Source organism: Cloeon dipterum, chromosome X (genome assembly GCF_949628265.1).
Source record: "Cloeon dipterum chromosome X, ieCloDipt1.1, whole genome shotgun sequence".
NCBI classification, from domain to species: domain Eukaryota; kingdom Metazoa; phylum Arthropoda; class Insecta; order Ephemeroptera; family Baetidae; genus Cloeon; species Cloeon dipterum.
Window position 1 is genome coordinate 20,009,305 of NC_088790.1, and position 15,358 is coordinate 20,024,662.

The 15,358-nt window shown below is 45.7% G+C and overlaps 3 protein-coding genes across 3 annotated transcripts; 2 read left to right on the forward strand and 1 right to left on the reverse strand.

The window, feature by feature from the left end:
• Positions 1-234: 234 nt before the first annotated feature.
• Dpck (Dephospho-CoA kinase) lies at positions 235-1,863 on the forward strand. Its single transcript, XM_065492871.1, has 5 exons — positions 235-417; positions 880-1,012; positions 1,073-1,276; positions 1,328-1,415; positions 1,486-1,863. Exons 2-5 carry the CDS (start codon positions 901-903, stop codon positions 1,769-1,771), a joined length of 690 nt encoding a protein of 229 aa, XP_065348943.1. The 5' UTR covers positions 235-417; positions 880-900; the 3' UTR covers positions 1,772-1,863.
• A 994-nt stretch (positions 1,864-2,857) lies between these two features.
• LOC135945442 (OTU domain-containing protein 5-B-like) lies at positions 2,858-5,991 on the forward strand. Its single transcript, XM_065493135.1, has 6 exons — positions 2,858-3,361; positions 3,425-3,709; positions 4,182-4,337; positions 4,395-4,763; positions 4,829-4,954; positions 5,530-5,991. Exons 1-6 carry the CDS (start codon positions 3,251-3,253, stop codon positions 5,791-5,793), a joined length of 1,311 nt encoding a protein of 436 aa, XP_065349207.1. The 5' UTR covers positions 2,858-3,250; the 3' UTR covers positions 5,794-5,991.
• A 10-nt stretch (positions 5,992-6,001) lies between these two features.
• Positions 6,002-14,970, reverse strand: LOC135945438 (PHD finger protein rhinoceros-like). The gene is made up of 12 exons (XM_065493130.1): positions 14,562-14,970; positions 14,345-14,430; positions 13,612-13,987; positions 13,395-13,558; positions 13,186-13,334; positions 11,959-12,052; positions 11,708-11,901; positions 11,480-11,650; positions 11,285-11,421; positions 10,990-11,113; positions 10,538-10,663; positions 6,002-10,481 (listed from the first exon to the last, which is right to left on the reverse strand). Exons 2-12 carry the CDS (start codon positions 14,391-14,393, stop codon positions 6,330-6,332), a joined length of 5,736 nt encoding a protein of 1,911 aa, XP_065349202.1. The 5' UTR covers positions 14,394-14,430; positions 14,562-14,970; the 3' UTR covers positions 6,002-6,329.
• Between the last annotated feature and the right edge of the window lie 388 nt (positions 14,971-15,358).

Genomic DNA, 15,358 nt, shown 5'->3' on the forward strand with positions numbered 1-15,358 from the left:
ACACAAACATTAAAGCATTTTAACCTATGCATCCTTTTCCCTAGATGAGATGGCAATCAATGGAAATTGTTCAAACGAGAAATTAGTTCGAAGTTAGTTACGTTTTTTTTCTACAGTTCTGGCCTAAAGGTTTAAAAAGTGCACTATTCTGTGATAAAAAAATGTAATGTCAAATTTTGTTATATGCAATCTCCGTTTTGTTGGTGTCCATGCAATGGCTTTGACAAATTTTTATTGTCAAAGCAAAAGGATACATAGGCCGACAGGGTGGACTGTTGTTTATTCGTGAGAGCTTATTTAGCTTTATGTAAAGTGCATGCATCTACACCAGGTGCCACTATCAGTACATACATACATACAATATTAAGGTGTAACATTGTTAACAGTGCAACTCCATACATCCTGAACACGTGAATTGTATGAACTTACGGAATTTACGAAGGATTTGTGATGCGAATGAATTATAATAATTGGAATAATTGCTCAATCACAGTTTCATGACTGTGATAATGGTATCATGCACACCCTCCCGATCTTTTGTCATCAGTAATTCACATTACATAGGCGATTCTTGGTTGCCTTTTGATTTTGAGTTTCAAAGCGGCCTCAGCTCGGAGCTCTGCTGGTCAATTTTATTTTCATTACTTTTGACTTGATATATATACAATATTCTTATTTAGGGAGTGGCCAAGAAATTCGTCCTGTTCCCGACCTGTTTAGCTGAATGAGTTATTTATTTTAAAACAAAACAAATTTATTTTTTATTTTTTAAGTTGTGATAAAAACGCAACACCTGGCGTATTATTCAATTATATTATATTTATTACATATATTATTTATGTTTAGTTCTTTCTTATCTAATTTTATTTCGATTTTCAGATCGACTGAGAGTCAGCCAAAATGTTCATTGTCGGACTGACTGGAGGGATTGGGACAGGAAAGAGCACAGTCTCAAGCATATTTGTGAAGAATGACATTCCAGTGGTTGATGCTGACACAATGGCACGAAAAGGTTTAATTTACTATTGATCTGTAGTAATTAGAAATGTCTCATTTTATTCACTTTGAACAGTGGTGGAACCTGGTAGAAAGGCATGGAAAGCAATCCGCAAAGAGTTTGGCGAAAGTGTGTTTTTTGACGATGGCCAGCTGAATAGAGAAGCCCTGGGAGATCTTATATTCAACGATGTAGAGAAGAGGAGAAAACTAAACGAAATTACACACCCGGAAATATATAAAGAAATGATGAAGGCTGCGTGGGGCCATCTTCTGGAAGGTGAAAAGTTATATTTTAAATTTTGCCTTAAATTAATGTAGCTTTTACCAGGCCACCAGTTTATTGTGATGGACTTGCCTTTGTTGTATGAGAGTGGACGAATGCTAAACCTTTTGCACAAAGTTATTGTTGTTACATGGTATAATATACTTCCGAATTTTCAAATTGTCTCATTTATTTTCATTTGTCTCAATCTTGCCCTTTAACAGCGAGGAAGACCAGCAGCTGGAGCGGGTTATAAAGCGTGGACAGCTGAGCGAGGAGAGGGCTAATGCCAGAGTCAAGGCCCAAATGCCTCTAGAGGACAAGTGCAACAAGGCCAATTTTGTGCTGGACAATTCCGAGGACTTGAGCCACCTGGAGAAGCAGGTGGATCAGCTGATTGTGACCCTCAGGGCTTCCAACGCACACTGGAAAATGAGGATCTACTTCATCTCCTCAATGATGCTGATATTTTACCTCATAGTATACCTGTACTCGTTCTTTGCCTTTTGAAAATACTGCATTTTCAATCACATTTTTAGTCATGAAGATAAGAAAATAAAATTGCATTGTGCCTATTGTGCAGCTTCAACTGTTACGATGAATTGCTGGAATTTCTCTTTTCTTGAAAAAAACATTTAAATTTATAGATATAAATAAGGGCCTCCTTAACTTTGTTTAACTCATTTAAAAATGTTCGTCATAATGCTAGAAAAGCAAATTATTTTGTTTAGAACTTCCCTTGCTAACGGATCAAATCGAAATATTGGCTTTAATGTTCAAATTCTTAGTTACTGCAACAGCTTTGTTTGTGCAGTCTTTGAGTCATCTAAAATATTTTACAAATCGTTAAGAATGGAACTGTTGGGGATGATTATTTAGATGGTTACTGTGCTCTCAAATTTTTACTGTTCAACGGGGACGCTATAGCATAGCGTGTTTTACTGCGACAAGTGAAATTTTCGGACAGCTTCATGAGTTCTTTATTAATATTATGACAAAAATAATAGAGAAAAATGCAATTTTTATGAAAACGTTTTAACGCGAGTTAAAATATATCCGATTACATATTGTTTGTGTTTCTTTTAACTATATTAAATTATGTCACCGCGCTTCTGCGTTGACCTATAATTTATCATTTTTTTTGTGATAACGTTTGCATTTTCTTTTATAGAGCTAGAGAAATAGGCCCAACTTACATGGCTATTTTATTCGTTTTCAAATCACAACATAACAAAATTCTAAAAAATATTAATAAACAAATATGCTACACGTTTATTCACATTTCATAAACAAAATTTTATATTAATTTATAATTAATATTATTATATATTACAATAATATAATATTATATAAATTATTGTATTTCAATCTGATAAGTTCATAGTATTTACTTATAATTTTATTATTTTTATTAAAAGTCAAAAATTCTGTTGAAGTGCTCCTAGTGTCCTGGCCATCATTCCTAGCTTATTGTTAATAGTTTTGTTAACGTTATATTATTATTTGTGCTGTTTTCCAGCCAATGATAAAGCTGTGACAACATACCCTGCGCGAGACCCTGCGCAGAAGTACGAAACATCATATCATATGCTCTGAACAATAGAGCAATATGTGCCTCTGTTAAAGCTCTTTTTAAGTTCTGCTGCAAAGTGTTTACGGAGAGCAGCTGGTCTCAGGACTGTCTGGACAGTGAATTGCCGACTGGCGTGGATCGGCCTATTCGTCATTAGGGCCGAATTCTCCTCGTTGTGCGTCGTGCTCTCTATTACACTGACGTTCGCGAGACTCGCGGCGAACGTATCTGCGGAGCTGATTCCGAGAGGAAATTTGCTCATTACACACTTGGACGCCATTTTCAGTTCTGTCGGAGGTGGCCTCTACTGTAGTGAGTGGCCTCCGGTGGCCACTTTCTGGTCCTTCAACCAACCCCCAGGAAGACGTGTTGCATTTCGTGCAAAGTGACGAGAAATCGTAGCTGCTGACGACACCATGACGATTCTCGCCCCTAAGAAGAGTGGACAGGGGTCCAAGCAGGCTGAACAGGAGGCGGCGGAGCAGTCGCCTCCGCATCAGCAACTCCCTCAGCCTCGCTCTCCACAGGTGTGCTTGTCGTCTGTCTCATTTTCTGATCCAAGTGACACATTTCCTTATTTTAAATTGTAGGGCAACGATTTGCTCGGAGCTGGCTCGCACAGATGGTCTCCAGGGCTCCGGGAGGAAGCGGAGGCAGCAGTGGACGGCAGTCGCAAGCGGTCAATGCGAGCCTCACCCCACAGACGCACCAAGAGGGAGCGTGGCGCCTCCTCTCCAGGGTCAGGGGGCAGAACCTCACCTGACGAGCCCCCCTCGCAACAGCAAGAGACAGCCTCGGACACGGCTGACCCTTCCGGATACAACTCTGGTGACGAGCACAAAAACGATCCAAACGAGGAGGCAAAGTGGCTTGAGGTAAAAAATACCTCTCATCAATAGTAATAATTTGATTTTGTATGACATTTTGTGCTATCTTATGTTTTGAATGTGGGCGAAAATAATGGTTCAAATTATAAACAAAGTTTTAACCTCAAAATTACGAAATATTAAGCAATTCTACAACCATGCATGGTGATATGATTGCACAATTATTTTCAGAAATGGAGAAATAAATTCACGTTTCTTCATTCTGATTAAATTTTGATGACTCCCAATAATAGTTACTTTTAAAACAAAAGAAGATCCGATTCAAATATGATAATTATAATAATTTGATTTACCCATAACACACAATGGTTTATGTATTTCTCCATGAAAAATGATCGTTTTTATTAATGTTTGAATCGACAATAAAAATATTTTATCAGCTTAACAATTCATGGCGCTAAATACATCACATTTTTATCAAACTACAAGTTGAATCTAATTTATCAAATTTAATTTTTAGATGGAGCGAGGTTTTGCGAAGAGACTTAGCAAAAAGGGTTTGGTGGTGCGAGAAATGGCGAAAGACGGCGCTTGCCTCTTCCGCGCCGTTGCTGACCAAGTGTATGGCGATCAGGAGATGCACGAAATTGTCAGAAAACACTGCATGGACTACCTGGTGCGTTTTCTGGAAAAATTGCCAGGAGCTTCTGAAACTTAATTGTTTTTGTTCCAGGAGCGAAATCGCGATCACTTCAGCCAGTACGTCACTGAGGACTTTGACTTGTACGTTGGGCGAAAGCGCGACGTCTCGTGCCACGGAAATCACATCGAGCTGCAGGCCGTGTCTGAAATGTTCAACCGGCCGGTGCAAGTGTTCTGCTATGATTCGGAGCCGCTTGAGATCTGGCACGGTTGTACTGAGCCCAGCGACGACCCCATTATACTGTCGTACGAGCGCGGTTCTCACTACAACTCGCTCTTCAACCCGACCAAAGAGCCCCTCAACTGCAAACCGCAGCTGCCAATGATGCACCAAGGCATCAAGGACGCAGCCCTGGTCGCTGATGCGCTCGCTCATTCTGAAAACTTTGCCATCGAACAGGTGAAAATTTTCAACTCAATTATACGCAAGAAATTTGCTGACAATATATGATCTATTCGCTCTAGGCTATGCTGCAGGACAAGATTTTTGCTTCGGACATGGAAGCAACTGAAAGGGTTCTTGAAGAGCAAGTGGCCAGAGCAAGCTACATGGACTGGGTCAGAGAGGCAGAAAAGAGGCAGAAAAACAAAGTAGGTTTACAGGCTATCAAAAGAATTTTGCAATTATTCTCGTTCAGAAATGCGTTTCTTGAAAATTATTAATAATAATAATAATAGGCGAATTGCGAAGTTTTATCGAATTGTTTTCAGAGCCTTTGATACTCAAAAATAATTTGAAACAAAATTGTAACCAGTACAACTTACATTTGAAGATGTTAGCATAAAAGGCTTTTAGTTAAAATAATTGTGCATTTGAGGGAGGAGGGGGGGTTAAAGCTATCATTAGCAACTGTTTTATTTTTGCCAAATTTTGTATTTTTATGTCATGACAATAGTTAATAAGTTGACAATTTAACCGTTTGTCAATTTGAATTTGGTTTGTTTAGCTGGAAGTTCACGCTCATGATTTTTTATAAAGGAAGCCTAGAAAAAATTTAATTTGCGTGGTCCAAAGAAATCATTTTAGTGATTCTTCCCCCAATCGTTGTTTTATTATCATCTATAAATATTTATATACAGTAGATTGTTGTCTTACCAGAAAAATAATATTTGTAAAGTGCAAAATGTAAAGAAGGTTACTCAATACACAATTAACGTTTCTACAGATGGGCTCATCTAGTGCTACAGCGACAGTGACCTCTGGCTCGAGCAGAAGCAGGTGCGGCAGTGGCTCGCCGCCTGCCGGCCCCAGCAGCAGCTTTGATCTGTTCTATAGCACCCCAAGCACAAGCTGGGCTCCCGCCCCGGGGCCAAGCTCTGCTGAGAACTCTCTGCCAGTGCCGTGCTCCTCTCAAGAGGCTGCGCCAGCAGCCCAAGACTCGTGCTGGCCCACCAAGAAAAAGAAGAAGCAGAAGAACGAACACAACTGAATTCCATTTCATTTGCTGAAAAAAAGACTTGCTTCAACGTGATAATTGATCATCGCATGCTGGCTTAGCCAGCCTGGATGGATGTGACAGCAGATACTATGTCATCAATAAAAGAGAATAATGTGAATAATATATGTGTATTGCAAAAATTTATGTTTGCATTTAAGGAAACCCACTGAAACGTTTTGTGGAAAATAATACACACGAGTTTTATTTTAATAATTGTTTATTTAAACCTTCAATGTTAATGCTTTCTGAGATTTTCACTTGCTTTGTATCATAATCGTAATAATAGCAGCAATATAATAATTATAATAATGATTCATTAAGCACAAAAACTTTGAGTGAGAGCGCATCCAGTGAAACAAAAAAAGTCTTGTCAGCAGCAGGCCTCTTCAATTGGTCGCAACATCCGTCGGACACAAAACCAAGCCGTGAACGAAAGAAACACCCGCCACTAGAGGGGACTTTCCTTTTTTTTATTTCAGCTCAGGTATCACAAATATCACAACTTTTACACCTGCCAACTAAATACACTATGTACACGGAGATGGGGGATCAAGGGCAGCGGCGGGGGTGGGCGCAGGGAATACCGTGGGGGGCGGCGCATCGTCTTGCTTAGGGGCCATTATGTAGCCAGTGTCGCACCGCGACAATTTCAATTTGATAGGTTTTATGAGGAGATTGTTGTTGTCGCCGCCTCCGGAAGCCGGTGGGGTGGGCTCCGATATGGCCTCCGGATGGTCGTTGGGGGACTTGCCAAGCCGGATGATTAGCTTGGGGCCCTTTCTCGCTTTTTTACTCTTCTTGTCGAAAGAGGCGGCGATCTGCTTGCGGTACTTCATGCTGTCCTTCTTCAACTCCTCCAAGGTGGGCACGATGGAGGCGGCAGCCGCCTCCTGGAGACGTTTCTTGGGCGGTCGCGCGCGCAGCATGCGTCTGTCCTCCGCGTCGTCCGGCTCGCCAAGCTTTATTTTGATCCGAGGTGTCGGCAGAGGCGGGGTCGGCGCCTCCTCCACCTTTGGTCGGCCGCGTTTTTTGTTGGAGGCGGCAGCGGCCCCCGCCGCCTCCGAGCCCACATCCAGCTTCCGCTTCTTTTTGTCGTAGTCCACGAACGACTTGTAGTCGTCGCGGGTCGGTATCGATGTCATCGACGCCACAGCCTTTGGAATGGTTATGGTGGTGCGTTGGGGGCTGGTGGCTGCCCCCGGGCCACCTCCGGCGCCTAAACCAGGCTCCTCGGTCCAGTACTGTCGCAGTAACTCCTTCTTGCGCATGCGACGCACATCCCCAGAGGAGGCGGCAGCGCCGCCGGCGCCACTCTGCACAGCTGCAGGCGCGCCCGCCCCTGGGGGCGGCAGCGGTGGTCCTCGCTGCTCCAGGAACGGACCCTTGATCTTAACCTTGAGCTGACTGCGCTCCGGAGGCTCCGGCGGAGGCGCCACCGGTTCCGGTGGAGGCTCGGGCGGCGCTGCCTCGCACATAGCGTAGCTGCGCAGGTCGACAGGGCCAGGCAGTAGCGGTGCGACGCTTGGCACGGCTTCGTTGGCTTCAAGCGGTGCCGCTGGCACATCATCCTCGTCCTCCTCCTGCGGTGCCGCGAGTGGTGGCGGCGGCGGCGACTCGTCGAATGGCGCCGTCGCCTCGCTGTCGTAGCGGTGCGTGTCCACACTCCGGCGCCGCTCTCGCATCGCCTTAAGACCCTCGACGGCGTCGTTGTCAGCGCCAAACTCGTCCTCTTCAAAATCGTACACAGTGCCGCTGAACTTGTTCGGGATGGGGGCGCCGCGGGCCGCACCACGTGGCCTTCCTCGGCCCCGGGCGGTGCCACGGGCGCCACCCCTGCCGCGGCGAGGCGAGCGTTGCGGTGTCGGAGGCGGTGCCGGCTGTTGCGTTTTGGCCGGCACGACGCGCGATGAGATGCGAGTCGGCTTCTGCGGCGACTTTTTGACGGGCGGAGGCGCGACAAACTTTTCAGGCTCCGGCTCGGCCGGCATAGGTGACGGCAATGGCTGGATGGGCGAGGGTAGCGGTGGCGGCGGTGCTATCTGCACAGGTGGAATGGCTTGCATCGGCGTTGCGGCCTGTTGCACAGGGGGCGGCGGGGTGGGTTGCAGTGGTGCGGCCGGCTGCGGGGGCGGCAAGAATGGCTGGTTGTTCAGAGGCATGTTGGCCAGCGCGGCCATGAACGCCATGTTCTGCTGAGACGCAGTGAAGGCGGCTGAGTGCGGGGCTGGCGGCGGCACCCCCACTTGGGGCGGCACCGGGGGCGGCGGCGCCTGGTCCATGGCCGGCAGCAGCGATTGGTAGGGCGTGAGGTAGGGATTGAGGAAGCGTTCCGGTTGGAACATACCGTAGTAATCGTACGGTGGAATCTCCACCGGCGGCGGGGGCGGCACCTGCGGAGGCAACGTTGGCGGCTGTTCTACCTCCGGCTCATCGTCCGACTCATTGGTTGAACTGGTTGAATTCCTGCGGTGGGGCAACATCTCAGACTCTGACCATTTTTGGCTCATGAACTCGGACGAGTTGATGGGAACTGGAGTGACAGGGGGCAAAGGGGCGACGGGGGTATGTACAATGGGCACCGGGGATTGGTAAGGAGGTGGCTCCGGTTCCAGCGCGGGTGCAGGAGGCGGCGTTGGTTCCGGCGGCGGTGTCGGCTCCCTTTCTCGCTTCTCTGGCAGAGGCAGCACATCAGGTGGACCAGGACATGTGATGTCTGGTGGATCCGCTGGCGGCGGGGGTGGCACATCTTCTGTGCTCTTCTTGGCATACTCGAGTCGGAGTTTCTCCACTAGATTGAGCGTCTCTCGAGTCGACTCTTCTTTTGTGTCCTCCTTGAAGAAATCGTCAGTAACAAAGCTGTCATCAGGACCAAACATGGGAAGTCCTTTGTTGAGGCCTTTCGAGTGAGTCTCGTCAACAGCCAGGATCTCTTTTTCGAAGTCCTCATCCAGCTCGTGGAGTGGGTGCTGCGGCGAGAAGATGGACCTGGCCGGCAGTGCGCGCGGCGGGCTCTTCACCGGCGGTGGGGGTGGAGTCAACGCCTTGGGGGGAGGCGGCGTTGGCTGCCGCGGTGGCGGTGTGGGCTCCTTCGGGGGCGGTGTCGGCACCCTCGGTGGCGTTGCTTGTCTCTTAGCCGGGCTCAGCGATGAGGACGACGAGGAAAGCCTCGTCCGCCGCTTCTGCGGTGGAGGTGGAGTTAGCGGTGCTGCCGCCTCAGGTTCTCTCTTCCGAGGCGCCTCGGACGCGGCGGGGGTGGCAATAGGTGGCGGGAGCGTAGCTCGCGCAGGGCTCTTCGTTGAGTGGCTGGAGGAGTTTGAGCTTTCAGAGTCTGAGTCTGAGGAGTCAGAAGACTCGGATGAGCCACCCGAGCTGCTGCTGGAGGACGAGGATCCCGAGGATGAGCCGGAAGGGGAGGCTGGTGCCTTCGGAACAGTAGGGATGGCGGCGACTGGCGCCGCGACGACGGCGGCTGCGGGCCGAGGGACAGCATCCTGCCTTGCAGCAGGAGTAACTCGAGACTTCGTACCGGGCTTTTCTGCGTCGACGAGCGGCCTTGGCCGCTCTTCGGAAGTTTTAAGCTTCCTACTAGCGACTTCAGGCGCTCTCCGACGTTGCCCCCTTGCAGCCCCGGAGGTAGTTGTGGTAGTGGCAGCGGCGGCGGCAGTGGCCGCCGCAGGCGTTCCCCCTGCCTTTTTGCCACCCAGAAAGGACTTATCCATTTGCGCCAAGGCGCTACCGAATAGGTCTTCCTTGGAGCGTTTGACAGTGTCGTCATGGTTGCTTCCCAGACACTTGATGCTCTCCGAGGCCTTCTTAGCGGCAGCCCTCTGCGGCACGTAGCCACCGTTGAAAGTGTCGTCCTTCTTGGGCTTTGATTGCAAGGGTTTCGACAGCACAGGCTTAACCTGCGGAGGCTTAACCTGCGGAGGCTTAACCTGCGGAGGCTTTGCCTGCGGTGGCTTTGTCTGCGGAGGCTTTGTCTGCGGAGGCTTGGCCTGCAGAGGCTTGGCCTGCAGAGGCTTGGCCTGCAGAGGCTTGGCCTGTGGAGGCTTGGCCTCAACTGCAGGCTTGGTCTCAGCCTTGATGCTCTCAGACGCCCTCTTGGCCGCTTGTCGTTGTGGAACGAAAATGGGTTTAGACTCTTTGTTGCTTTCCTTGACGGCTTGTTTCTTGTTGAACTCTTTAACAGCTGCTTTTGTGCGAACGGAACTTTTAGCTGCCTCATCATCTGTGTCTTCTGTGGACGTGTCTGAGTATATTTTCACAGGTTCCTTTGAGTGCGATTTCTTGTTGAACTTGCTCAGCTCAGCCTCGCTACCTGAGCTCACCGCGTTCTTTGTACCAGTCCTCTCAGTCTCACTGTCCGACGTTGAGAGGCTAGATAGACGCTTACGGGGCGGCAGCGGCCTCTCCTTGGACCTATTAGGACCTTGGATGCGTGAGATGAGTGTTTCTATGTCAAGGGGTGGTGCTCGATTCTCCTGGTCATGCGAATACAATGTGTCGTAAATGGACGGCCCGTGGTTTGCGGCAAGGACGGCCTGAGCCTCATCCTTGGGCAGGCTCCCAGCAGCTTCCATCAACACGCTCACTTGCTTGTGGAACGTCTGCTCTCTGTAGCGCAGCAGATTTCTCGACAACTTCTCTCTTCGGCTCACCATGTAACATAAATTGCGGACCTGTACAAAGTTGCGCTTAGTCGTCGAGCAGCAAAATATTATTCATAAATCCTTACCCTTTCAAGGTCCTGTCTCAGTTGAACAAACATTCGCAGTTTTTCTTGATCTGCTTGAGCAGGAGTCTTTCCCAGAAGATCAGGATCATCAGATGGTGGCGAGATCAATGGCCGATTGCCCCCAGCCTGCAAAACAAAATTATTTCAATATAGGCAGAAGAGTTTGAAGGTGCAAATAAGGCAAACCAAAAATGATCAAAATTATTATTTATTTTTAATGTGTGAGCTATAGTGCTTGCAATAATTATTATGTTAGCCTTAGTTTTTATTATGTTTTATGTGGGGTGATGGAGACAAAAGGAAAATATGAAAATAAATTACTTTTTCAACTATGCTTAAATTTAGCATTTTATAACAAAAGTAAAGTTCCGTTTGATTTTCTACGGCCGAATTAAAGCATGAAAATTTTATTTGTTTATAAAAACTATAATTATCTTCATAGCAAAACATACCCTTCTTTTGAGCTTCCAGTAGTTGTAAATGGACGTGAGAGCCTCTTGGTCAAGGTCAAAATGTCTCATGATCAAGTCCTTGACGCTAACATGCTTGTCAAAGGTTGCCTCAATTTCAACCAACCTAGAAGGACATTATGTTAGACTTAGCAAAAGAGGATAAATCACATTATTATTTTTCCTGAAGCTAAATTACCAGTCATTCAATCACTAGCTGAAAAAGATAGCATTAGAAAACCAAAAGTAAGAAAGTGAGCCTCAATTCAAGCAACATTCATAAATATTTATATCTTACTTGGCTGCTTTTGCCTGGATCTGCTCCTCAGACGTAAGTTCTTTGCGCTTCCTCTTTCTCTCCACCTCATGGTTGGGGCTGGTTTTCAGCACCTTCTTGTTGGCGAAGCCGCTCTTGCTGTGTTTAGAGCAATAGCTCTAATAAAATGACAGATGATTAAAAATTGCTAGAGTTAACAAAAAAGGATTGAAGTACCCTGAGCTTCACACCATCCTCCGCATCATCTTCAACAAGTGCTTTCATTTCCAGGCCATGTTTGAAGCCACAAGTGACATGGTAGGCTGTTTTGCAAGTCTTCACGGAGCACTGAATGCATGCACCTGTCTTTTCCCTACACAATGTACAAACTAATTGCCACCGACTCGGCTGAAAAAACAAGCGATATTAGTTTTTGTGTCAGACACCAGATTTAGCAGCACTCACAGGTATGCCAGATATTCTGGTGATAGGTTCCATGAGTTCGACGCTGCCTATGCTGACTTCGGGGATCCAAAGAGCACAACTGACGTGTGCCCACTTTTGCCCAGACCGGGTGCATTTCATGGCACCGCCTCGATTCGGACACAAGACGCAGTCTGGTCGTAAGGTTACCGAACACGTCCGACACAACCAAGACCCTAAATGAAGATGTTGATTAAAAAATATTTTTTATTGATCATTTGAAGCAAACGCACCTGCGGGAATGGAAGTAATTCCATAGCATGCTTGATGCACGCATATATTGCACATGTCACAAAAAACCATTTCGTTGCCTTCCTCCGAGTCGGGCTAGAAAATTAATGTTATTATTAATTTAATGTTGAATCACCAGTGAAATTTTTCAAGCAATGCTTTAATTCTGGCAGGGTTGCATTTGATTGCCACCCGGTATTTTCACCACTAGTTTGTAATGGTTTTTACCACTCATTTTTACTAATTTCAAGAAATGAATTTATGCCATTTTTCCCCTATGAAAATCTGATATTTGCGGTCGGAAGTGGTTAGAATTTCCTCTGCTGTGCAGATTTTTTCTTTTAAAAACTGCTATTTGTTACAGAAATTCTCCAAAGAAAATAACACTTTTTAGAGTCAAGGTCATGAGCTATTAATTAGAAAATTATTGAAAACTGAGGTGCAAACATGGCCTGCAAGAAACTGGTAAAGATTGAAAAAAAAAACGGATTTAGCTCTGCACTACATTTAAAAAAAATGCGTGGTGTTTTGCAACCCTGATTTCTGGTTAACATGAGTTAAATAGATAAAATTGGCTGACTGTTCATAAAAAGTATCATACTTTAAAAGCCCCTGATGGTAAATGAAACAAATTGTTGGGATATTTTGTTCCAGTAAACATGCACAGAATAATGATGAAAAAAATAATTTCTATCGTTACCTAAAATACTCTCTATAAATTGTGAAAGAGCTTAAATTTTCCCAGGTTGCCACTTAAATATTGAAGAAGGGAAATTTACCGCATAATGCGCACACTGTTAGATAGATTGCGATGAGAGGATCAAAATTGAGCGAAAGAAATCATTTACAAAACATTTAATTTATCGTTTCTCGATAAATTTGGCAAATTCTGAAATTTAACTGTAGCTTAGTCTTGATTTCATTATTGCACATGGTGGATAAATTGATGATAGCTTTCACGAACAATTAGCTCAATAAACTATAATTTGCAACAGTCAACAATGCAAAATGTACTTAATTGTCGACCTGTAAAGCTCTACTTAGGGTTATAGTCGACTACCATAATTAGGTTGAGTACCAACCAGCGTTTTCAAACTTCTAAGAACCGTCATAAGTTCACGATAGTAAAAAATTTCTCTGGATAATTTTGAGCTCATTTGGCTTGCATTTGATTATTTTTATAAGGTTCAATTTTTTTTAAAGAGAAATAATATCAACTGATGACTTACCGATCGGCACACGTCGCAAATGGTATTTTCGTCAAATTCGATGCCTAGTCCTTCCTCAGATCGTACTATACTTTGTATCTTTTTCCAACAAGTAACTTCTAACTCTTCTACCATACGCTCAAGTTGATCTTCGTGAATCGGCCATAATCCTGCAAAATTGGCGTGCATCACTCATGCATTGATCTAAACAAATATTTATATTTACTCACCCATCAGAGCCCTCTCTCCATTCAAGTTGTTGAGCCAGACAACATCAACATCGTCCAGATCGTAGAAACACGCACGATCGGCCTCTGCAGGTGCGTTTGACAGGTAATGGCATTCCGGGTTAAAATCAGCACTCTTAGTAATTCGAATCATCTTGCCCTTGGGCCTGATAACACCAGCATCAGAAACAACGCATTTAACAATTAAGGCATTATTTACAATTTGAACTCTGATCTTCGCGGTGACAGCAGGCTGTGGTTGACAACAGTGACCGACGGCTCAGGTAGGGAGTCAGGGTTGACAGGGACCTGCACACCTGACTCCCATTCCTGTTTCCAGGTATCTGAAATTGTCCAGTACTCATCAGGAGCGAGCGGCTCAGAGTCAGGAATTTTCATGGCTGAAATCAGGTCCTTCCTGAAGAGTTCCGCAGGGGCCTCTGGGGCGCTCCGATTGTAGATGTTCGACATTTTCAGGTCTGATAGCGGGCCTGGAGTCCAAACACTGGGGCCGCCGCTGTCTGAATCGTCCGATGGTGACGGAATGGCGGTAGCCACATCGTTTTTGCCTCGGCCTTTGCGCCGTTTGTTCGGCACTGAAAGTATGCACGATTCCCCGTTTAAATTTTAAACATTATTTCGGGCGAAAATAAAATAAATATGATGCAAACTGAAGAGGGAAAGCTTGAGTAAGCTCAACAACGAAAGAGACCATAAGTTGCAATGATGCTCAAGGGGGAGGTGGCTGCACAGTGAAGCAATGCTTGGGTTTGTTTTGATACTCAACAGCGAGTGATTGTCAAATCCCAACGGCCGTAAAAAAGCGAATTAAATCGATGTTTGATGAGATAAAAACAATCAATGAAGCACAGAAACGGGAAAATTTCGGGTCGAGTGAGTTATTCGCGCTAAAGAAGGGTGCAAAAAAGGGGGTCGCGGTGTCCAGGACTCACCTGAGTCGTCAGTGCGACTCTGTTGGCGCTTCAGTCTCTGCGAGGACATCTTATGGTTTCCCAACTGGTCTGGACCTCGGCTAGACCTGGGCACAATCCAAAATCAATTTGGGGTGAAAAACATCGATGTCGTGGGCCGAATTCCTGGTGGGCGGCCGAAGGGTCAGCCGAAAGGGCTGTTTGGGAGCGGCCCCGCCCCCAGCGGCCAAATTCTCACCATGATGGGCAGCGGGGTCATGGAAGACACCCGCTGAGCATCGGCGGGCTCGTCCGCTTTCCGGTCGGTCGACCGCAACTGTCGGACGCGGCTCTATACAACGATCGGACGCTCCGTCCAATCTACAGTCCGTCGTCCGTCTGTTTTCGCAGTTTGAGCTGCCAGTGTTAGTTTCAAGGAGGTTTGGACTGTCACTTGGATTTGGTGCACAACTCGAGCAGCGGATATGCACAAATTGCAAACTTGATCCGTTTCCCGGAAGCACAAAATGATCAACAAATGATCAAAAAAATCATTTTTCATCTGTCAGCCTCTTGATTTTCTCAGGAGCATCGCTCAATCCTTCATCAACGATTGGCGGCCATTTTGTAAGACGCTGCGCGCCTAGAAACTCATTCGCACAAAATAATATAATTTGCGAACCTCCTTGCAAGATTTAAGCCGGTGAAGGTGAAGTTCAACTTACAATCAGTTATTACTGTTTACATTACAACACTCTGAAGCATAAATTTCGCTTTGAAAACCGGTTTTAAATATTCGGTAAAAGTGGTATTGTTGATTCTAAATAACTTGATTATTTAAAATTTTCAAGAAGCTAATAATTAAAAGTGCACTTAAAGAGAATTCCAAGAATTTTTTTTATTTTGAATTCCAAATAAACAATATCTTAAATCTTCACAACTAACCGGATAATCGAAAAGAATGAATGATGGCGATGAAGGCGCCTCAATTCATGTTGCGTTGTTTGTCGGAATCAACATCAGCAGCGACAAGCAAGCAAAACTTAGCAAGCAGTA